This window comes from Amblyomma mixtum, chromosome 6 (genome assembly GCF_055824585.1).
Source record: "Amblyomma mixtum isolate Tamu chromosome 6, ASM5582458v1, whole genome shotgun sequence".
Lineage (NCBI taxonomy): Eukaryota > Metazoa > Arthropoda > Arachnida > Ixodida > Ixodidae > Amblyomma > Amblyomma mixtum.
Window position 1 is genome coordinate 147,520,837 of NC_143017.1, and position 23,445 is coordinate 147,544,281.

At 48.0% G+C, this 23,445-nt stretch overlaps 2 protein-coding genes across 2 annotated transcripts; one reads left to right on the plus strand and one right to left on the minus strand.

Moving 5' to 3' along the window:
- Positions 1-1,896: 1,896 nt before the first annotated feature.
- On the minus strand, positions 1,897-12,986 carry LOC149340711 (neprilysin-1-like). The gene is made up of 4 exons (XM_089551172.1): positions 12,951-12,986; positions 11,130-11,207; positions 8,944-9,305; positions 1,897-6,086 (listed from the first exon to the last, which is right to left on the minus strand). Exons 1-4 carry the CDS (start codon positions 12,984-12,986, stop codon positions 4,334-4,336), a joined length of 2,229 nt encoding a protein of 742 aa, XP_089407298.1. The 3' UTR covers positions 1,897-4,333.
- Positions 12,987-16,545: 3,559 nt separating this feature from the next.
- On the plus strand, positions 16,546-23,214 carry LOC149340712 (uncharacterized). The gene is made up of 2 exons (XM_089551336.1): positions 16,546-16,911; positions 20,487-23,214. Exon 2 carries the CDS (start codon positions 20,490-20,492, stop codon positions 22,743-22,745), a length of 2,256 nt encoding a protein of 751 aa, XP_089407462.1. The 5' UTR covers positions 16,546-16,911; positions 20,487-20,489; the 3' UTR covers positions 22,746-23,214.
- The last annotated feature ends 231 nt before the right edge of the window (positions 23,215-23,445 follow it).

The window sequence follows — 23,445 nt, forward strand, 5'->3', positions numbered from 1 at the left end:
TTCCATTTTTTCCAAGCAAAATCAGAATTTTACCGGCGCACGCTGTTCACGAAAATCAGCCATTGCAAAAACGACGTTCACACAAAACAGTCGTCACTCTAAAACTCTTCCTAAACTAGTCTGACCTCCTTCAACGACGGCACTCGGCTTACTGACTCTGGAATGTTCGTTCTATGCGCTCCTAGTGGCAAAACGCGATACCACAGAAGCTTTGCCGACCAAAAAATTTAGTCCGGTTTCTTTTGGGTACCCCCTCGTAGACCATTCACAGATTGGAAATTATTCCGCACTTAGCATTTGGGTTAAAATCACTCCCGCGTCGAATTGTCGATCGATGCAGCCTTGTTCTGTTGTCTGCCAGCCATCAGTCCGATTTGTCGATAATTTAACTACCGTTCAGGTCGTGGGTTCGGATCCCACCGGCGGCATGTGGTTGTTTTTTCTTCTGCTTTTCTAATCAATTAGCTTTAAGCGACAACATATTCAGTAATATTCTTACTTGATCAACAGCACCAAAAAAAATAAAAAAAATAAATGAATAAAAAAAAATCCCCTGTGCTCCTTGGTTTCTGTGGCTGTTGGCTTCTCTCATATTTATAACGAGCCCCTCATTCCCTTTGCCTTGTTTGCTTAATTGCTTAGCGAGGGTCTCGGTTCTGGCAGCCTTGACGCCATAGGAAGCATAAGAGGGTTCTCACACAGCTTCCACCCTCGCCGTTCGATGGCGTTCTACGTCACACCAGCGGTAACTCAGGACGTTCCACGTCCGCCGCTTACGAACGTGGGTGGCGCTGATGAACACTCTCAAGGTTAGGTTATTTGTAAAACATAAATACCCCCGAAAGCAGAAGGTTTGACAGCCGTCGCCGTAGCTCAGAGGTAGAGCACCGGACGCGTAATTCGGAGGTCGTGGGTTCGGATCCCACCGGCGGCATGTGGTTGTTTTTTCTTCTGCTTTTCTAATCAATCAGCTTTAAGCGACAACATATTCAGTAATATTCTTACTTGATCAACAGCACAAAAAAAATAAAAAAATAAATGAATTAAAAAAAAATCCCCTGTGCTCCTTGGTTTCTGTGGCTGTTGGCTTCTCTCATGTTCAGTCTGAAGGTGGTTCTGGCCATAATCCGTTAGCTTATAACGTAAGAACTGACAGAACTTAACGAAATAGTATGGTTTTATTCGTGGTCGTGTACACCATTAGCTCCATTAAAATAATACGCAATAAAGAACTCACGACAGTAATTTAGTGATTTCGGACTCCGTTCAGCTGTACTGCATTGTTGACTTATTCCGTTATGTCGAGAAATGAGTGGATGTTCCCTAAATGTAGGCTTTACTTCTGACATCTCGGTAGGATAAATCTCGGCTTGATCGGTTAACTGATGCTGTCGAACTCAAGTCAGGTTTGCAATGTATACTGCTGCACCACTTATTATTAGGACTACATCGCCAGAAAAGATCGAAATAAGGGAACTGTACTTAGAAAATTGGGTAGCGTCGATTCTTTATCCTCCATGTTTACACGAAGCTTAGGTGCACAGGCGCGAAGCTTTCCAGGTGAATTCACTATAGCAACTGTTAAGAAACAAGTAGCGTTTAGTCGTCTGCTCTGCTGGACAACATTTGCTGCATGTATACCATTATAGTAGAGGTATAGCGTTAATAAAAACGGCATGCTATATCGTGGGCAAAGTGGCACTTCATTTATACATTATTAGTTAGGTGTCAGCTCATGTGCGTACGTGGTATGAACCACTTCCGATGCCACTTGGTCAAGTATGATTGGCATGCGATAACTGATGTATGGTACATGTGTGATGTGGACACATTTCCATTCATCCGCATGTAACATGAGTGACGCCCACCTGGAGAGAAATCAGAATGACGGCAGAAAACTGTGGACAGGTTTGTATTAACCCACACATAACCTACATATACAGGGTAATTAACACATAGCGGGAACACATGAGTGCGCGGTTCTGCGACTTACGTGGCGCCATCTGCGGGCGCATCGCACAGGTGGCGCTCTGTCACATTCTCTATCGTCACACTATCCATGCGAGGCGTCCTGTTGCGGCGCCAGCCGCAAGACCACGCACGCAAATGTCCCCGCTATGAATGACACCCCGCTGCAACCTTTCTCGGGAGCCACCTATACAATGTGAACATACATGTCACAGTCGACAAAAATCAGTGCACATAATTTTCTAGACATCAAAAACCTTCTAAAAACAAACTGCCGAGAACAAAAGGAAGAAATTGAGAGCAGCCACAGCCGTCATACACGCATTGCTCTCACACTTGCAGCATTAGCGACAGCTGCTGCGAAGGGGATGATTCGCGTTTCATCGCGAACTGCAGATGGAACCCTGCAGTTGCGCACTCCAATTAGCTAATTTAAATAACCCAAGTCACTATACTGGCAGCCGGGAACCAAACCGGAGATAGCTGTTGGCCGTAACCATTACCACTGTCAGAGTTGTGATGGACCAAACTCATTTAATGTGTCCCAAGCCTCCTTCACTCTCCAGAAATGCGGCCGATTCTGGTAATACAAATCGCCTTCCCTCCACCAGCTCACCCCACCTTCCCCTCAAGGCAGGGGGTATGTTACATGCACCACATTGCCAGCTATGGCCTCTAGCCCTTTGAGGGTTTCTGCCGTATATGTACGGTGGCGTTATTCCGTGCCGCAAGGTCCTTGCCTTACGGGAACGGTCTCAACCCTCCGTTTGAAATTTCGCGCCATCATGACAATGAATGCTCACTGGGAGGTGCTGCTACCTCCTAGGACCTGGGAGAAGCGTTTGAAATTCGATTGTGCTGCGTTCTTGCGGAGATAAACAGAACTGATTTCTAACTGGTCTGCGGCAACGTCCTTTCGTGGTTTCGGTTTCGCCGCGTGATCGCAAAGGAGGAGCGCGAAACTTGATTTCTATTTTTATCGCAGGGGACGCGGAAGTTCATTTCTATCTTTATTGGCGCTGCTCTTAGGTTGTTTATCACCGACGCTCACGAGGTGTTCCCGCTGTTCTTGTTTACTTGGTTTGTTTAGAGTTCTTCAGATGCACGGCAAAGCGGTGATACGGCCAAACGCACTGCCGCTTCTCTTGACACCAACAGCGATGACTCTTCAGACTCTGATTTTGTTTATTCTGTACATTCAAAATCCGCAAAAACGTTATTTTACCATCTGAGAAAGTTTTTTTTTTTTTCAAAAAGAATTCGACCCTCAAAGGACTAGATAATATATCAAGAGGTTAAATTTAATTTCTAGAAATTCGATCACCGATATGTAAATTTTTCTTCGCGCACCTTTAGTGATCTTGCACTGCAAGTATCGTTTTGTGCTGGCTGGAATTTCCGGGGAAGCCGGAAATGTACCGCCAACAAATGCAGCTGCAACCTTGCTTCTTTGCGGATGATCTTTCCCTCTTTCCTTTGGGCATTGCAATTTTCTCCTGAAACACACGTGGTCCAAGAAACCTAGCCTCTTGGGTACTATGCAAGACCGTTTTCATTTTTGTTACCTCCATTTCCTATTCAGAACAACAGCGTGCAAGAATAGCGAATTAAACGGTACACATGGCATATTTGTCCACAGTACGTCAGTAGCGCATATATGGAATCAAAGAAGCATGATCCGACTTTTGCTGCTAAGTTTCACACACATAGTACAAAAGTGCAAGTACATCTACGTTGACATAGTAGACTCACAGACCAGGGTGTACCTAATTCATAAACCACAGTCAGTAGGCGCTTGGCAGCGTTGTTAGTAGTAAAGAAGATAGCCGCACAAACATAAATAGCAGTTCTTTGCAACAACATGCAACATGTAATGTTCATTGAAGGTAATTTCAACTTTGAAAAAGTTCTAAAACAGAAATTTTTTTTAGCATTATTGTGCCAATTGACGCAAGCATACAGTTAAAGCAAAAGGAAAACACGCAGCAGCATGTAAAGACTAAAAGGAAAACCTGCCTCATCGCTTTTCCAGAAAAGTCAGATATGCGGTCCAAGTATCAGATGTGGCATTCATTATTCAACAGCTGCCATCAATGCAGGATATACAATTAAGACACTGTAAATTACAGGTTTGGGCATACAAATGCATAAAACAGTGTAGAATGCAAATAAATCACTCTAAGACGTATATATCTCCTTAGCCAATATATGCTAGCCGAAATCACTGTGCGCCTAGTCCAAGGTCCAAACAAGCTTGAAAATTTTAAGGCATAGTTACTACATTATTCATTTCAAACCATCACAAAATAAATGTCCATTGGCCTTCACGAAACGAAAAAGGTTTTGTCTGCTGGGAATAATGCGGTTAAAAAAATTCACACTTGTCAGGTGGGTTCATGTTTGTCCCCAACGAACAGTTGAATGCCTTGGAGAAGAGGCGCGAGTGCCTCACAGCCTCGTTGCAGGCGCGCTCGAACTTTGCGCCGCCTACGTCGGGATTGCAGAGCAGGTAGCACATCGACAGGAAGAAAGTCTGCGTCTCCTCAAATCTCGGCGGCAGTTCGAGCTGGCTGCCGCTGGTGCTAGGCAGCGCCTTCTCGAGGAACTCCTCCAGCATCTCCAGAGGCACAGCGCGGTCGTATTCCCGGCTGTACGTGCCGTTACCCGAAGGGCCCGAGAAGCAGCGCAGGCGGTCGTTGGAGGCGCTGGTGTTGTCAGGGCCGATCCTCGCCAGGAGAGCCATGAACACCGCCTGGGCAAACAGTACGCCCAGTGTCCCCAACTTGATGCCTTCCGTGAGCCCGTACTCGTAGATCGGCAACATCGAGGCGTAGAGCGGCAGCCGTATCGAGCTGCTCCGCGAGCTGAAGAACGAGTACGAAGACTCCTCGTACACGTCTTCCAGATACGCCGTGCGGACAAAAAACGCGCCGCCGTCCACAATTCGATCGCGCAAGCGGACAGCGTTAACCCAGTTACGGGCGATTGAATCGGTGCTGTTCCTGTCAAGGAGACTCGCATCCAGCTCCCGTTGGTACGCGTCCACCTGCTGGAGCATCCAGAAGAACTCGCTGGCGTTGACCACTTCGTAGATGCTTGGAGACACCAGCCACGCACTCTTCACGTTCTTGTCCTGGAACGGAGCCAGGAGAGCCACGGTCGCCCGCCGTATGTCCTCGACCACTTCGACCACGAACGTCTTGTTCACGAAGCTGCTGAAGACGGCGGCGCCCAGGATCCTCTCGCTCAGCTCGAGGCAGTGCCTGGGGGCGGAGTCGACCGTCGCCTCGTCAATGAACCTGTGGAGAGCGATGTTTTTGCTCATGTAGGGCGCCATCTCGGCGACAGCCATCCAGCTTGTACACCACACCATAGTGCTCTCGTTCCATTTCTGGGTGAGGTTGTCGAAAGTGGACACGTAGTCGACGTTCGTTACGTTTACGGAGACGGCGCCGTCGCTTGCGCCGAAGTGGTTAGCGAAGAAATCTCGCCAGCGCTGCTCACCAAAGTACGGCATCATCAGCGACAGATTTCCGATGTCTGTCCAAGGGCTTTCGATCGGTTTCTTCGAGAATAAAGGAGTGACGGCGTCGGTGAGGTCTTCTTCGATGCTGGCGATGTCGTTGTAAGACAACAGAGGCTCCGCGCTAACGTTCGGTCCGGTCACAGCGCTCACCACTAGGCTGTAGAACTTTGAGTTGGCGTGGGCCACGCTGCGCCGGCGAGTGAGGCCGAAAATGTCCCCTGGCTCAAGAAGAAATTGCCGGGTTTCCGAGTAAGTGCGGGAGGCCCAAGTCAGTCTAGTGATTTTGAGAAGCGAAGAGATGTCGAAGTACTTCTTGATGCGGAACGTTGTTGCCAGCAAGTCTGGAGCTATGTCCAGCATAGGCCACACGAGCTGGGCTCCTCTGAGTACTTCCCTGAAGCCGTCCAGGTCCTCGTTTCCGCCCATCAGCACTGACTCGCAGCTGGCGTAGAGACTGGCTGCCTTGCCCGACACAGTCTGCTCGTCGCTGAGGGCCCGGGTGTCCCTCAGCACAGTGGCCAGATCTTCGAAGAAGTACGACAACTGCTCCTCGTACACTGAGTGGCTGCTCTTGCGCTTGCCGCACACGAACCTGTTTGGGCAAAAGATTCCCAGTCCCGGATCTTGTGTGCTTATCTTGCTAGTTACACCACCAGATTCTCTTGAAACGAAATACCGCTGATTCCGAAGCCAAAGGCATCTAATCAGTGATGCTTTTCATCAAATAAATAAAGAAAACAAAAAGAAATGAGAGCGATAACGACAGCTGCCATAAGTATTGAAATATTAAGTCTCTGCGCTTGCACTGGTCATTCTTTAAACACGCTGAATGGGTATTATATGGCTTTAAACAGGGAGAATTCTAAGCAGTCTCATATAATTCCTTTTGCGCCCCTACAATTCGCAAGTAACTATTTGGTGTCGAGTGCAACAAAAACATGAACTTGACCAAGATAAACATAACACAGAAAAAGAATTATCGTGTGAACTCGAGCAAACACCCCATGTGACTCGAACACTTTTGATGATCTAATTCATCTTTTCTAACTTACTTGCAGACGCAGACACTACACAACACAAGGCAGAACACTCGCTTGTTTTGTGGCATGTCTGCGTCTGCAACTTCACTAGAAAATATGAATTTAGGAAGCCGATACCAACTCGTCGAACTTAATGCGTTAACGAACTTAACATCCCGACTTCCCCCTGTTTAACTCTCTTTTATTAAAATTTTGTCGTAGATGCCATAAAAATGATGATCCTTTCTAAGAAAACCAGCAGCCTTAGCTGGAGCTGCACGAAAACTGCACATGAACACTTTTGTTCAAAAGTCTTCAGGGCACAGGATTTGAACGCGAGAAGAACTCGCAGACTCTTCTCGCACGCCGGTCAACCCATCTCTCTTCACATCATCTTTGCTCTTAGGAGAAAATGTAGTCGCAGATCCTTCACCTGACTTTAGGTTGCAACCTTGAAATTGCAACCTTGAAAGCATTTAGCATAACAAGCAGACCTTTCTAGACCTGCGACTGGTGCGTGAAAGCCTTTGTCGCTTATGCGGAATAAAACCCCAACTTCCTACGCCCAACTCACATGTGGTGAGGAAGTGACAGCAGTAGCATTTTCGAAGCAACCAGTCCCCTATCGCGACACATGACACCATCGCCATAGGCGCACTACACTGCCGATACACGGTCCGGGCCTATGACAATCTCATAAGAAAGCAGGCACACTGAGAAATTTCTTGACTACGGCGTACTACGACACCAATACCCGCGAGAAAGCAGCAAGAAAGTCCCCCATATTCCCGCAGAAAAACAATTCGGGTGCACTTTCACGATTTAAAGCCTCCACCAATGAGACGACGGCCGTAGGCCCACACGAGGCGGCTATGGGGTGACTAACTGGCTAGTCATTAATAATTAGTCACTGGTTAAAGGTTAACATGTCATGATTGGTTAATGACTAACTAGTCATGACTAATTAGTTCATGATTAGTTATTGACTAGCTAGTCGTGACTAATTAGTTGATGGTTAGTGACTAACCAGTCACGGCTGGTTAATGACTATCTAGTCATGATTGGTTAATGACTAACTAGTCATGGTTGGTTAAAGACTAAATAGTAATGACTAACTAGTCATGACTGTATAATGACTAACTAGTCATGACTGGTTAATGACTAGCTAGTCATGACCTGTGACTAGTAATGACTAGCGGCCGTTCGCCGCCGACCAAGCAGTGCTAGATATGTTCGCCCGGCGGTCAGCCGCTCACCGGAAGCGGCGAATGCGAGCTGTCAGCGCGGACCAATGAAGGCGCTCTCTTCCCTCATCTAGCTTCCGCCAGCGCGCGGCGACAAACATGGCGACGCCCTTCGAAGCCGGACCCCTCGCTTAGGACTAAATTCTCATTGTTGCAGCCTTTTTCAGAGCGTTCACTGGCCGTAAATGGAGCACCGGTACTTCGCTTCGTCTCACCTTGCCTATAAGAAAACGTATAAGTGATAAATTTGGTTTGTTTTTTATTTAGAGTGACAGTTCTCCCACTTCTAGGAGGAGAGTCGGTTTGTTTACAGTAATAGTTCCTGTCTTGAGAACCAGATGGCGCCACTATAGGCTGAGTTTGTTTTTGCGTCTCTGCTAGCATACGTTGAACTAAAAGTGGGAATGCGCCTCCGTTTAGCGTACGTAAGCATGCATACGCTTACGGTACGTAGACAGAGTAAATTTATGCTCTTTTCTCACTGTATCTATGTACGCCGCAAGCGGCGACGTGGTGTAGAAAAGCGAGAAACAGCAGCGGCGCGGCGGTTCCGCCTCGCCCGCGCGTCGACAGATGAGGACAGGTACAGAGGGTAAAACGCTTGTCTAGAACGACCGAATTTTATGCTCCGCAGCTCCCAAAGCCGCCGCAACCAGGAACGAACAAAATGACGGTGAAATCGTACGAGTTTAAATGCACATGCTTACATCAAAACAACTTTTAACCAAATACTATCGCTAGATATCGGGCGTTAAGCCCGAAACACGCCCATAACGTGTTCTAGACAAGCGTTTTGCCCTCTGTACTAGTTCTTGCGGTGAGCGGATCCGCTTCGGATTTTTGAACAAGTGTGAGCGCCTACTCTAGCCTACGGTCTGATAAATGAAGACAAAATTGATAAAATTGAGACAAATATAAATAATAATTTGTTTCCTTTGCCGCCCTCTAATAAACAATGGCTTTATAGTACGCTTAAAAATCGTTTATTGTTGCAGTTTACTATGATTAAGGCCATCCCGTGGTCAGCAACACTGAAATCGAGACGGCTGCGGTCTGGCGGCGGTCGCCTGTTTTTCGCCGTATGTGGTGCAGCACGGCGGCAGCGCGTCGGCGTTCCGCCGCGCCACATGAAATTCGCAGCGTTTGTTCGCTCCATGTGGGTCGGCCTTTAAAAGGGAGCACCTACCGGTAGAAGTTGTCGCACGGCTCCTTGGCCGTGTCCACGCTGGCGGCCAGCAGCTGTGCGAAGCCTCGGCAGGCCGGCGTTTCGCAGCGCTCCTGTCGCTGTCCGGACTCGGGCGGCCGCGTGGCGAACGCGAGCGCGACGAACACGAAGAAGGCGATCACGATGCTGGTGGAGGCGATGAGCGCCACCACGATGACCCAGTGGGTCTCGGAGACCCGCTCCACGGGGTGGTGCGGGTGGTAGTGGTGGCCGTGAGCCGGCCGGGAGCGGTGGGGACGGCCGGAGAGCTTGGACTCCTGCCGCGGTGAGGCGCGCGGCGAAGGAGGCGCCTTCTCGGAGAACGTGGTGGCGGGGGAGCTCTTCTGCGCCCACAGAGAAACACCCTTTTTACCCTTTTATTAGTCCTCTCGGAAAATGAAGAAACAACATAAAAGAAAGAGAGAAGGAGCCCGGACCAGCAACGCTTTGTCGGGCTTAAACGGCAACTGGAGCGGTTTTAGAATTCGATGAGTTTAAGGTTGCCGAATGTGCAAAATGTGTAGGTAAAGCCTGCGAAATCGTTTTGCTCTAGCATTTTAAATGGTGGTGTAATCGCCGAATAAAGTCGTCGTCCGCGTTCAGGCTTATCTGCAGTGCACAGCGACGGGCAGAGGCCCCGATAAAGACGTCACGTATGACGGCACTACGTTTCCAGCGAAGAAACGGTCATTCCATGGAAGAAAACCGACGCCATCGAAGGTGAAGCTCACAATGCACTGTTTGGCGCCATCTGACGACGCACAGCAGCATGCAGGCGTAAGCAGCGGACATCTGAAATTTCGGCAACAATGACGTCACTGCCGAGTTTCCTCGCACTCCTCCTACGTAGTGAGGAGAAGCCTAAATATCACCGCGGTTTTAATCGGCGATTATGTCACTGCTAGTGCAAAAATTCTTTGCCTGCTTTTTCTAGAAACTTGATAATTTGGAATTCTTGAATAACCTCGAATTCTCAAAAACCGTTTAAGCTTCTCTTTACCGCGAATTCAAGATAAATGAAAAGGAGCTAAATGTTCGAAAGAAAAAAAATTTAAAGGGAAAACCAGAGCAGTAAAAGACAAAAACAAAAGCAAAAATAAAAACAAGAGGAAACCAAAGGTTACAGGCAGACAGTCAAAGCCCAGAGTGCAGGTCACGACGGAAATGACAACACAAACCAAAGTCACAGCGCAGTCAAGGTCACAGTCACACAGTCAAAGCACAGTATGCAGGCCAGAGAAATACCGCACAAGGCGTTCACTGCACACGCAACTCAGCTTCCCCCAAGCGCTGTCCCTCAGCAGGTAAGCCCTCAAGCGCCCTCTGGTGAGAAGCGGAGGCCACAAATAAAGTTATTAGATCGTTGATTACGTTTTGGATCACATGCTTGGGGACAAAGTTCTGATCAGCATGGCAGTTATAATTACTCCATTTATGATCGGTGTTCGTTTTCTTCTCTTCATGCCTATCCCCGACCCGACGGTTGCCGCCAAACTCTCGGCTTCAGTGTCAAGGGCGAGTAGAAGTGATGCATGTTCAGTCTTATTCAAAAATTTCCAGGCCACTATAGGTTCAGAGCTGGGCAGTGCAAAGCGGTTTATACAGCCATAGCTCCAAATCTCTAGAAGAGGGGGATAGGTGTTGTTAGAACCCCAGTCTTTATCCCTTCGGAGCTGAAAAAGTTTGGATTTTACACTTGTCTGTATAAAGTTACAGTAGAATTAGGTACACACCGCACTGTCTGTTAACGTAATAAAATGGGTGCTATAATACTATTTAGGCCTAACAGCAAAGAACATGGCCCGTACTCTGAAAATCCGGAACTTCAGGCATGATGATTTGGCTAATGCTCGGAACTGGTTCGTGCGGTGCTGCTTACCGCAGGACTGCGTCGTCTCTCGTCAAAAGCGTTTGATTTTTTTGTTGTTGTTTTTTTTTGGCGTCAAGGAAGCACTGTTAGTATACGAAGCACGCTGTAGCGGAGAATTCCCGTCATCTTATGCACTATGACGTTCAAGGCAGCTTTGACCTTTTGCTTCCGTCCAAATGCAGTCACTGTGGCCAGGATCGAACCCCGACCTCAGGCTCGCCAGCTGAACGTCATACCACTCAGACACCGAGAGGGATAATCATGGAAATGAAGTGCGCTGGAGGGATGGTATCTTTACCTTGTGAATTTCCGGCCATGACTTCACTTGCTTCACACCTTTCGGAGTGGCGGTAATAGAGCCCCTTTTTGAAGCCCCCTGCAAACATTGAAATCGTAGCTCAGGGGATGTTAAAGGTGTGCACAGTGCGCTCCCTGCGTAGGAGGTCGCATCAATCCTTACACCTGTTAGTGCGCGCAATAACACTTGTTTGTTTGATCATTTATTCAACACCTAAGGTCCTAAATTAAGGTGGACAATAATGCAGCACTATTATTGCCCACCTTAATTAACTTTGGGAGTAGAAAGCGTTCAATCGCTGTGGTTGCGCGCTTCCGACTGTCTGCATCAAGCTTTGCGAGAGATGACTGCGCTAACACAGTGGACAGATAACTCCAGTGAATGCCCAGCAAACGAAGGCAGAAGCAGCGCAAGGACATCAACAGAGTGAATTTGCCAGGCACCATCGAGATGAAACATTGCAACTAGAAAAAAAGATGGAGGGGATACCTATAAGCGATATCTTTAATGGGATTGACGCGCATATATTCAGAATAGGTCATTCTGTGTACTTTACACCCGTATTTATTTATTTATTTATTTATTTATTTATTTATTCATACTGTCAGCTGCTGCCAAGACAGGAGTTGAGATCTTTGAAATAAACAAGAACTAGATGCAGTACATCAGCAGATCACCGCCTTAGGAGAAATACAAAACAATACAACAATACAAATTTATAGGAAAGACAAAATGACATGTATATATGGGTCAAAAACATACCAGTCAAACCAGTCACAAATACTTCATGAGGGCGTTTTCAAAAGCCTTTAAATCCGAACATTGAATCACTTCTTTTGGTAATTTGTTCCATTCGTCAATAGTGCGAACCAGAAAAGAGTATTTGAAGGAATCTGTTCTAAAATCCGGAGGTGTGATATGTTTGGAGTGTTTTGTTCTGCTGCCAGAAGCATTCAGTGGTTTGATGTATCGGTCTAGATTGACCTTACAGCTACCTGTCAGCATATGAAAAAAGAATATCCGTCTGTTAAGCTGCATTTTCTGCTTCACAGTTGTAAGCCCGGCCCTGTTTCTAAGTTCAGACACTGATTGGGTTCTAGAGTACGAGTTAAAAATAAATCTTAGAGCTTTGTTTTGTACTCATTCACATTTCAATATGTTTTGTTTAGTATACGGCTCCCAAACATGACTAGCGTAAGTCAGCACTGGAAGCACAGCCATCTTGTAAGCAGGTAGTTTTACCTCTACAGTGGCATCATGAAGTTTTCTTCGCAATAACCAGAGCTTCCGCGTGGCCTTATTGCAAACATTGTCAATGTGCGTTGTCCAGTTTAGGTCATGTTTAAGGTGAACTCCTATTTGACATCGGTTACTTGAGTTAATGCTGTACCATTGATACTGTAAGTGAAGGTTAAAGGGTCTCTTTTGCGTGTCATGCACATAAAAGATGTTTTCGTTGCATTCAGTTTTCGTTGCATTCAGTATATGCCTAGGAGTTCTCATTCTACTTCTAGGCGCTGCCCCTACGGATGGCAGGTGCTGCCACCAGTGGGGCTTGTGCGACCCAGCTTGCTCTTCCCGAGTGACCTCTCTCGCGACCAATCATTAATCTAACTGCCACCTGCTACGGTGGGCAGTTTCCTCGCAATCTGGTGGGCAGGTTTTGATGACGCCATAAGGTCACGTGACCTCAGTGGTCGACCTGCCGCCTAGATTGTTTCTCTGGGGATTTTTCGCTCACGGTCAAGCGCCGACACCGACAGCAACGTAGGTTTGTCTGCGACGTGAGATCATCGACGCTATAGCGTTAATACGACTCGCCGAGGCCAGGATTTGATCCTCCGACCACGCGCTCATAGCGCAGATCCATGTTCAGTGGGCTACCTGGCCCTCATAACCATATGCGTAGTTTGCCACGAGACATTAAGTTAAGAAAGAGTAAAATAGGACAGACTGCATCTGTTCAGAAATGTGCACAGCTGGGCCAATTTGAACAGCATGAAACTCGTTGGGCAGAAAGAACGGGACATAAGGCGGGAACACGGTGCCCGTTATAGCCCTCACGACCAACGGTTAGTACCTGGTGTTGCGGCTTTAGGTAGCGTGGCCAGTTGTTGTTGCACCAAGGGGCTCGTACAGGATGAGGGAATGGTCTGAACTTCAGAATGGTTGGTTAGAGATTACAAAAACAAGCAGATTTAATGACAAGAAACTGAGACACTTATTTACATAAATTTACAAAGGAAGAACAAGGAATCAAACGTTAAGAGTTCATAGCGTCGAGCGTCTGGATGAGCCTGATACTCAAGGCTCAGAGCCACTGGATGAACCTATTACCGAAGGTCCAGAGCCACACTGGATGAACCTATTACCGAAGGTCCAGAGCGTTCGTGCCCACTTTGGTCGCAGGTTATATAGCCCAAGACTCCGCCCCTGCACCAGGCGACATTCCATCGCGACACAAAAGATCGGCACCAGTACCATTGTCGAAGACCTGTTGAGCCTCCTCACTAGGCGGTAACTCATCGTGGCACAAAAGATCGCCACCACACACCACTGCCAACTAAGACATCTGCTTAGAGCCCGCACGTGGGAACTGGCGAGTCCGCATTCCTAAGTCCGCAGTCCGCATTCCTATAGCATTGTGTCGTGTTGACGTCACAGCCGCAGCTGCCCAGGCTTCCTCTGATTCGTTCCGGGTTTTTTTCTCAAGACGAGGGACACCCTTTCTTCTCCTGTCGTCGGTTGCTTCTCGAAGGGAGGTCGTTTTCGCCGAGCCGAGTGTGGGAAGAGCCTCGTCGGCCACTTCCCAGAAAGTCGCCCTTTTCTGTGAGGTCATCGAGGGGTCAAGTTGAAGTCAAACGACCCGTCAAAATTGCCGCTACGTTGAATCTCCCTCCGTTTCATCTCGGGTCTCAAGATGGGTCGTAACACTGGTGAGTACACGTGTGCCTACGGTCGCTTTTCAATTAGTCCCGTAATGATTGCTTTGTAAGGTATTAATGGCTGTGGCAACGCAGTGAGCGCGCAAAGGACTAATCCGTGTAATACGTTCATTCCTTTCCTGCTTTGTAAGCCGGTGACGGCGGCGACGTTGTTAATCCTGGAGAGGACTCGAACATAGCTATCGATGCGATAAAATCGGGCCATAGTGCCGGGCCCCTGAAAAGAAGCTGAAAAACAGCTTCGAAGCTGTAGCTCAGAGCAGAATAGTTGCTGAGATGCTCACTGCGAGACCATTACTAGGAATTCTGGGCAGGCGATTCTAGTTCCCTTGGCTGCTGTCGCATGGCTTTTTTGACCAATCAAAAATAGCGTGCTGTGAGATCATCCATGACGAAAGCAAGAAAGAGATCGACCAAGGGGCTACAGAGCAAAACGTGATATGCCGCTATGTGTAGCGGCATTGGAAGGGCGCTGTCCCGTATTCCTGGCAAAGATAACAAAAGCGAGTGTAACCTGCGTCACCGTGACCCGTCGTTATCCTCTTCTCGGCGATAGTTACTCTTGTTAGCAGTGCAATCCGCAAGGGCGGACTGGTTACTTTGTCCAAAGACGGTACCTCGAAGCATTTTTGTGGGGCTCGTGTATTTCAAAACCTTGCCACTGAGACTACACAAGGAAGGAGCTGACTTATGGGTATAAATACCTTTCGGCCGGATAGCGAGAATGCGAACGACATCTAGGCGACGCAGTCTACAAGACACCATGTGCGGCGGTAAGCCTCGACTGGAACTTCTTCTTCTTCTTCTTCTCCACATGAAAATGGCACATACCCACAAGGGGGAATTGGCCACTGAGAGAACTACTTCATACGGTCTTGTCTCCCGTTCGGTTTTCTTTTTTTCCTTTTTCGGCAAGGTAGTGTTGGGATGTGATGTCATTTATATAGATTTAAAGAGGATATAACTTTTGGGGGGCAAGACCGCTCTAGTTAGCGATATTCAATAAGCTACATATAAAGCGGAAGTACCTCTCTTCGGAACGCGGACTTGTTTTTTTTTTTTTTTTACGCGTATTGAAACAGCAATTGTTCAGGATTAGCTGTGATGCGTATTGCGTTGTCTGGATCATTTCAGTGGTGTAAAAAATAAAGCAGCCCATGACAGAAGTGGCTGCCGATATTTCGGCACAAAACGATGGTGTGTTTTTGCCGACGAAGTGATCAGTGTAGAATAGGGACAGGAAGAAAAACTTCATTCGAAGCCAGAGCCATTGTATGAGGATAACAACGACAACAACATGTAAAAAGCTCCTGTAGTAGGATGCAACTTTTAAAAGAACAGCAGTTGATAACCGTGGAGCATGGTCCGCGGCGTCCTACATAACTCCGCTGACCAATCGCAAGAGTAAGCGAAATCAGCTTTTTAATATTCGGCTACATCAAACAAGCGAGAGGCATAACAATTTTAGAGCTCATAATTTCGTCCTATGATTAGCTCCTTGTTTAGGTTACAAGAAAATCTTTAAAGGGACGCTGACGGCGACGTATTCAAATGATTATTATCAGTATAAAACTGATTTTCCCGCCACTCCTTTCAAACTCGTGACGCCTACGTCGAAAAGGACTCCGTGATAACCGTTTGAAGGCAATGATCATGTACACTAGCGTCCGGGATCCGCGCAAAAAAAAAAAAAACATGAAAATGCACGCAGTTTATTTGCGAAATCAGTCATTGATGGCGTCACCTGTATTTCGTTTTTGTTTATTTTTTAATAGCTTATGAAAGCCCTTTTTACGGTGAGATTCGTTTCTTTCTGAAGAGAACGCGGTACACGATACGGGCCAACTCGAATTTGTCGCCTGTGTTCCTTTAACAATGGACTCCTTTTCTGCCAAGACTTGCAGAATTCTGTGCGGCGGTGCTAATACAGGTGGAGCATCACTAGAAACTAAAGATGTACCTGACTATAAACAATCCTTCTCCCCCTCACCCCCTTCGGGCAAAGTGGCGACTACAAGAAGACAAGGTCGCGATCATATGCATCCGCCTTGTGCACGTAGGCCGTGTCTTGAGCCTTGCGCTAACTTCCCCAGCAAACCGCGGGAAGGCACCCAGGAAAGGCATGGTTTGTTCATAGCCATTTTGCATCCATGCAACCGATGTGCGACCACGGGAACGAGGGAAGAGCAGTTCACGAGCTGCATCATTCAGTGAGCAATCATCATGGAGTGTCAGCTAGATCTGATTTTCCGCACTACAATTTCGGTAATTGCCGCTCAATTTCTATTTCTGAGCAGCAGTGGAAGCGATAACGTTCGATTGCGATCCGCTAAGACGTCTACGCCGTTTCTTCCCCGTACAGCGAGCCCCGAAGAGCACAGGGGATGTAAGCGCGAACTGTGTTATCTCTCTCTCCAGTGAGCCGAAAGGCCGCCTGACAAGGATATGCTATCGCGATAATGCGATCTTGCTTGAGGGAGTCCCGTGTGCGCTTTCGTACCTAAAGGATACTTGCGATGAGCCCGAGCTGAAAATGTCAAAGCAGCGTTCTTAAAACGCTAGCGCCTGGCAAGATAGGGCGCATTACTTGTGGATGAGCTCTCCGGCGAAATCTCCGGTGGAATTTTCACGGGGTGGTCAATAAGGCCTTGCTTTTTCTGAGGAGTTTGTTCTAGCTCTCTTCGCCGCAAAGAAATTGGGGCGAAGGAACATCGCTGGCACCTGGACGGTGGGTTCAAGGCTTTTGTCTGAACTGCAAGTGAAACGACGAGCCGTGGTACACACAGCGGCAACGAGTTCACGGGAAATTATCGCATAAAATCGTACTGCGAGAAAAGGTGAGTGGTGCAAATGCGGGATATTCCATTGAATATGAAGTTCAAGTGCGCATTGATTTTCCTAGGGCGTGCTTGAAATTGTCGCCCCCCCCCCCCCCCCCCTTGTCCCTCGAAACGAGTAAGTGCGCAAAATAGCACTTTCTCAACAGTAAAAATCCTGGTGCAGTTAAAATAAATCGGTTCCAAAACCTCCTTTTAAGGTGCCTCAGAAGACGAGCACACCAAATCAACTGATACAAATACGGAGAAGTTTTTGGGATGTAATGAACAGTTGACACATTCATGGTGTGCTCATAATAAACTTGGTGTCATTTATATTATGTGTCAACGTTTACATCATTGCATAATATCTTCAAATGTTTATATCATCTTTCTTTCTGGATTTCCACTTCAATAACGGCCTCACAGCCAATAGTTTTCGTAATTAAACTTGTTGTCATTCACACTATGTGTGAATGCGCATACATCAACGTATACATCGTTGTATAATATCTCGAACTATTTAGATCTCTTTTCTTTGAGTTTCACTTCCGGGGCAGCCTCACAGTCAATAACTTTCATATTAAAAAAAATCTCCTCGCATAGTGCGAGATAGGATAGGACAGCATAGGATAACTTTATTTAGCTCTAGCACAAGTGCTTTTATGTGGTCAGATGAGTCCATCCGCAACGGTCGGTTGCCCCTATTCCAGGGCTCCGTTGGATGCTGCCGTCAGCTGAGCTCGCCGTATCAAATAGATCTGGTCATCGCGGCAGAGTTGCCACAGATTGCTCCGTCGTTGTTGTCTGCAGCTTTAATGCAGAATACCATCTCAAGGTAACACTTTTCTCGCAAAGCTTACGCGCAAAAGCGCATTTAATTGTTCTGCCGGAGGAGGGAAAAACTTTATTTTGTTCTGAGGGCTTTTCTGGCAGCAGTAATCATCGGTTCTGTAGGGACTACCAACGATACAGTAATCTTGCCGAACCATTTCGTGCCGTAGTGATGCATCAACGAGGAAAATTCTGCCATATCCCCCCCCCCCCCCCCTTCACTGAACATCGATTAGTGCAGTTTTTTTTTTTTGCTGATGTACGGCTTCTACCTCGCAATTAGCGCAATTCGCTGAGTCATATTGTTCAGGTTCATGAACCACAAAGAATCAATTAAGGGTGGTTACACTTATGTTAGAGCAGATTGTGGGAGCTGCATATCATTGTTGCATTTGGTTGCTGCCACTCACGAGTGGTTGACAACTGTGGGCTGATTCTGGCAGGGTTACAGCGATGCTTTATGGCGTGAGAAATGACTTGAGCATATTGGCGCGCAGCGCGTTTGCGGCCACCTTTCCGAAAGCATTCGCTCTATGCTTTCTACGCTCTACGCTCTATGCTAGCAACGTTACTGATGAACTGTTGTGTCACGTCGACTTTGGCGTTTTTATGGTAGCTGTCGCGGTTGCTACTGCGCAGGCGCGGTGCCATTTCAGAACGTTATCTTGGACGTTTCAAGACGTTTGGCGGTGTCTCGTTACGACCGCAAGCCTGTATCTGATGGCGACAAAACTAAGTCGAGCCGCTAGACCCGAGGCAAATAAATTTTGATTACTAAGGCTGACAGACCCCTTTTGTTGCGACCACTGTCATATCTTTGTAGTTTTCAAGCCTACCTATCGACTGTAAAGCTTGCCAGCGTCTTTCTATAAAGGCACCTGCAAAGAAGCAGCGTTTCGTGCGTTTGATATTATATGAGACCAGAAGTACAAATCAAATAAGATGCAGTGCTAAAGAAAGAATGGTTCGGAGAGCAATGGGTCATCAGCTAGAGACATAACAAGTTGAAGAGCAAGGAGGTTGCCGTTGACTTCACTCGAAGTGTGCATTGTTTATTTTGGTACAAATTTGGTTCAGCAGCTTAACCGCAGCTACTTGGTGGTCCTAGTGAAGTTTTCCTTTGAAATTTTGTTGATACAATGGCTAGGAATTCTAGCTGACTGCTCGAATTTTTGTGCACTCAGTACGAAAGCATGCGATAGGGAAGAGTAGAATTGTCGTGCATGTCTGGCGCTCACTACTTAAGCGCATGTTGTGCTGTGTGATAGTTCTCTTGCCTTGTATAACGCTGGCCTGACGTAGTCATTCATGGGCATCTATTCTTTATTCTCTATCGCCGTTAACAAATTTCGGTCCCGGCGTAAATTTTGTGGCCACGTGGCAACATTAGATCACATAATTTGGAGATGCGTTCGTGCCCCAGGGCGCAACGCGATTAAAACTAGCGATGAATGGGAGACCCCGCTGAGAAGCTCCGACGAAAAAACTCAGCGCTTCGCCGTCCGCCTGGCGGCCGAGGCTGAAAACCTCTTCTCCTAGACGGGATCGGATGTCCTCCGGCCGGGGTGCGACAGACTGCCTCCCCGGACGCCTGCGTGCGGACCCGGAGGTGGCTGCCGCGCCATATTCGGCGGAAATAAATGTTCTTTCTCCTCCTCCTCCTCTATCGCCGTTGACTGCAGCATAGGTCGCCACGCACTTTTTATTCCGGTTCGGTGACGTCATTTCCGGTCACCACTTACGGCTTCGTGGCGTCATGTCACAGACATGCTTGTCGTGATCACGCATCACGTGTCTTTATCCTTCATCCTCCCCACTTGCCTGGTCCTTTTTCACCTGCTTCCCTCCACTTTTCTCGCTTCTCCCCCTCCCTCCACATCTAGAATTACGGAAATGGCCCATCTAATGCTCAAGCATTAAAAATACAACGATGCAATGTTATCATGTACCAGTAAGAGACAACACGCACACATTTTGGCCTACATTTAATCTATAACGCACATATATCACAGGAACGACTGAGAAGTGAACTTGCCCCGCCGCGGCGGCTCAGTGGTTACGGCGCTCGGCTGCTGACCCGAAAGACGCGAGGTCGATCCCGGCCGCGGCGGCTGAATTTCGATGAAGGCGAAATTCTAGAGGCCCGTGTGCTGTGCGATGTCAGTGCACGTTAAAGAACCCCAGGTGGTCGAAACTTCCGGAGCCCTTCACTACGACGTCCCTCATAGCCTGAGTTGCTTTGGGACATTAAAGCCCAATAAACCAATAAACCAACCTGAGAAGTGAACGGTATTCATAGGACATAGTGGTATCTGGCTTTTGTCACAGCCGTTGTCCTCGCTTTGGCGCAGGTTACTGCGGTGGGCGTCTGTTCTATTTCTTTCTCTCACGTCCTGATTATTTCAGAACTCTTGTATCCTCAAAAGGCAGCGACACGGAGCCGACAGGCCCGTGCACTTTTCCTCCTTAGTAGAACAGCCACTTACACAAAAGCTCACCGTAAGCTTGCGCACGTTTTGAAATGTCAGGTTGCCGCTCTGCTGTCAATTCCATCGAAAACAAGTGCTGCATGAATCACTCACAAACTACTTTCGAGGCTTTCACAACACAGATAAAGTGCTTATCTTGCTCAGGAGGGCTACAAAAAGCTTGGCCAACCTATCGCTCTTGCTTGCCTCGTACCATGCGCTTGCAAGTTCACCTATCAGAAGGGTGTCCACACGCGCTCCAGTGATGCCACCTCCTTTTTTTTTTTGCCGCAGAACATGAAGAAAGAAGCATTTCTTGGAATTCTACGGCTGTCCCTGATTACAGCATATATTGAAGGAGTGTGCGAGGTCACCCAAAGCGAAGAAGACCTAGCTTCATTCCAGAAAAGCTACAACGTAGACCAGAGGAGCTACGGAAAAGAACACGTTGGTTGCGTCCTGACCACCGAGCCTCGGTCTGTGCGCAATGCCTCAAAAAGTGCCATGGCAGCAGCGGCAACATTCTGGCCTAAGAGCCCCGTGGACGCGGGTTCCGTGCATCGCCCAAGTGTCTGTCTGTCGTTGCGTAATTTCAGTTCCCAGTGTCGCTTCGAGAACTTACTCAACAAAACGTCCACGAGCTCGACTTTTGATACTACTAGCATTGCCCAAATTCTTCGGCACGGTGAACCCGTCGGTACTGAGGTTACGGACTGCGCAACCAGTGTGCAAGACTCAAATTGCTTTATGAAATTGTTTCTTGCACCATTCAATGAAGTAAATGCCACAACCGAGGAGAAAGAAAACAATAAAAATTGCAGAGAACCATACAACTGGTGCAGCATCCTACTTGAAATTCGATGGCGCAATGCATCGAACATAAGCCATGCTGACCATGGCTTCTCTTTAAACATGACTGAAGCCATTCCGGGCAAATTGAGAAACCTGATAAGCCCCGTGAAGACCTCGCGATTTTTATTCTGCGGCTACTCAGCCAGAAAGATGGTAAAACGAGAAGCACTCATGAAAGGTGAACTGCAACTGAGCGATTCCGACGAAACGACTTTGACGGCACTTATTCGCGACTCCACGAAAAAAATGCAAAACGGCGTCAAAATCTTGACGCTCCTAAACTCCAAACTCAAATACATTCCCGAAAGCATTTTTGAAATGCGTGCTCTTGAACGTTTAAGTATTAAACGCACCGTTCTCGGTGCTAACGAATCGTTTTCGGTTTCACCGGTGCCCCTGACAGCCAGTAACGTCGAACGTTTGTCTTTGGAAGGAACGGCGGTGCATCTTCTCCACGACGAGGATTTCTGCAATTTTCCTAACCTGCGATACCTCAACCTGGAGAAGTGCTCACTGAGAGCGATGTACGGCTCCCCTTTTGCGTGCCTATCGCAACTCGAAGAGCTACAGATGGCCAACAATGCACTAACAGCAATACCAAGGGAAGCGTTCAAGAAACTTTATAACTTGAAAGTCCTCAAACTATCAAAAAATAAGCTCAACTTTTACGACGCCACACCTGTATTTGCTCCTCTTACGACGCTGAACGCTTTATATTTGAGTGAAAACATGATTGACGCCTTGTTTCCAGAGATTTTCATCGAACTCACTGTGAGTACGCTCGATCTCGAAGCCAACCTCATCTCCAACTGGTCGACGCCCGTCTTTTCCCGCATAGCTCACCTAGAAATCCTGAATCTGGACAGCAACAAGATTCGCGTCCTGGGCGACGTGATGTACACCGACGTGGCCAACGTGTCGAAGGCCAGTATCTGCCACAACCCTTGGGACTGCACCGATTGCCACATCAAGAACGTAGAGCGCCTCTTTGCCCGCGCTGAAGGAAAGACGTGCGCCTTCTGCGCCGGCAACGAGGGGCCGCTGGCGAACTTGCACGTCATGGACGCTGCTCCTGACGTCGAGGAGTGCAAGCCACCGGACTACTACGCCTTGGTAGGCGTACCCACACTTCTAGTCTTCCTCGCTGGGACGTTCGGCGGGTACTCGGTGTATACCAACAGGTGGTACATCCGCTACTTCTTGCTTTTCCTTCGAGTCAAGGTGAAGGGGTACCGCCGGATCAAGACCGTCGACCGCTACCTCTGGGATGTCTTCGTGTCGTACCACCACTCGGACGCGGTCTGGGTTCGCGAGTACATCATACCCACGCTGGAATCGACGGCCCTCCAGTTCCGACTGTGCGTTGGGGAACGGGACTTCATTCCGGGCCTACCGATCGTTGAGAACATCCTTCGCGGTATCGCGCAAAGTCGCAAGTCCTTGTTCGTGCTGAGCCGCCAGTTCTGCGCGAGCCGCTGGTGCATGTTCGAGCTGTCGTTGGCGAAACACCGTCTGTTCGAGTCCGACCGCGAAAACCAGATGGTGTTTATCCTCACAGAACACATTGAGGAGTCCGAGATGTGTCCCCTCCTCAGGTACCTGTCCGGAACCAAGACGTATGTCCAGGTGCCGCCTGCAGGCGCAAACGAAAATGTTCAAGGTTACTTTTGGCTGCAACTCCGCGCCGCTTTGGAGTTCTGACTTGCAGTAACTGTCTTCTAGGAGAAGCTATGATCTTTGTCGTGCCTACACCAGCTCAAACTTGTATATGGCATGCGTTTGTATCATTTGCTGTTTTCGCTGTCAAGACCAATCTCACACGATGGACGTAGAACTTGTAGCGGGTCGTAAAATTTACGCTGGTTGTGTCGAACGTCCATGGATTGTGGCAGAAGTTGTGAGCAGTAACCTCTACCAAGTTACAGCTCATATCACAACCTTACAACTGCTCAAAGAAAAACTGATGGCAGCGGTCTGTTAACCTGTGTCTGTTGACCATTATCGTACAGTTTTGTATATTGTTAGTAATAGAGCACTGCACGGGCCTCAATCTGAGGCCCAAGCCCTGCCCGGGCCCGATACCTGGAGCCCGAGCCCGGCCCAGGCCCGCGGCTTCAAGCCCGGGCCCTGCCCAGGCCCGCTAAATTGTTTCTCTAGCGAGTCCGGCACGGCCCGTGAATCCCGGAGTGAAGCCCAGCCCGGGTCCGGCCCGGCCCGTTTCACAGTAAAGCTTGAGTTACACTGCTCACTCTGAGCAAGTAGACTGCTACTAGACCGATAAGAAACTGGCCGACAAATGTTCTGAAACCACAGTTTGGCTTGCAGAAAGTTGGTTCTTTTTAACCCAGAAGGAAGTGATTAAGAGTAGTGCTCGCCAGGCCCGTCTTTTGGACAGTGAAAT

What these genes read in the sequence shown, in the direction of transcription:
- LOC149340711 (XM_089551172.1), bottom strand. Translation starts at nt 12,986, where the DNA reads ATGAGCGCGTGGTCGGAGGATCAAATCCTGGCCTCG. An exon ending in AGGATCAAATCCTGGCCTCG is followed by an intron (nt 11,208 to 12,950) that starts GCGAGTCGTATT and finishes CAATGTTTGCAG; the next exon opens with GGGGCTTCAAAAAGGGGCTC. An exon ending in CATGGCCGGAAATTCACAAG is followed by an intron (nt 9,306 to 11,129) that starts GTAAAGATACCA and finishes CTGTGGGCGCAG; the next exon opens with AAGAGCTCCCCCGCCACCAC.
- LOC149340712 (XM_089551336.1), top strand. Translation starts at nt 20,490, where the DNA reads ATGAAGAAAGAAGCATTTCTTGGAATTCTACGGCTGTCCCTGATTACA.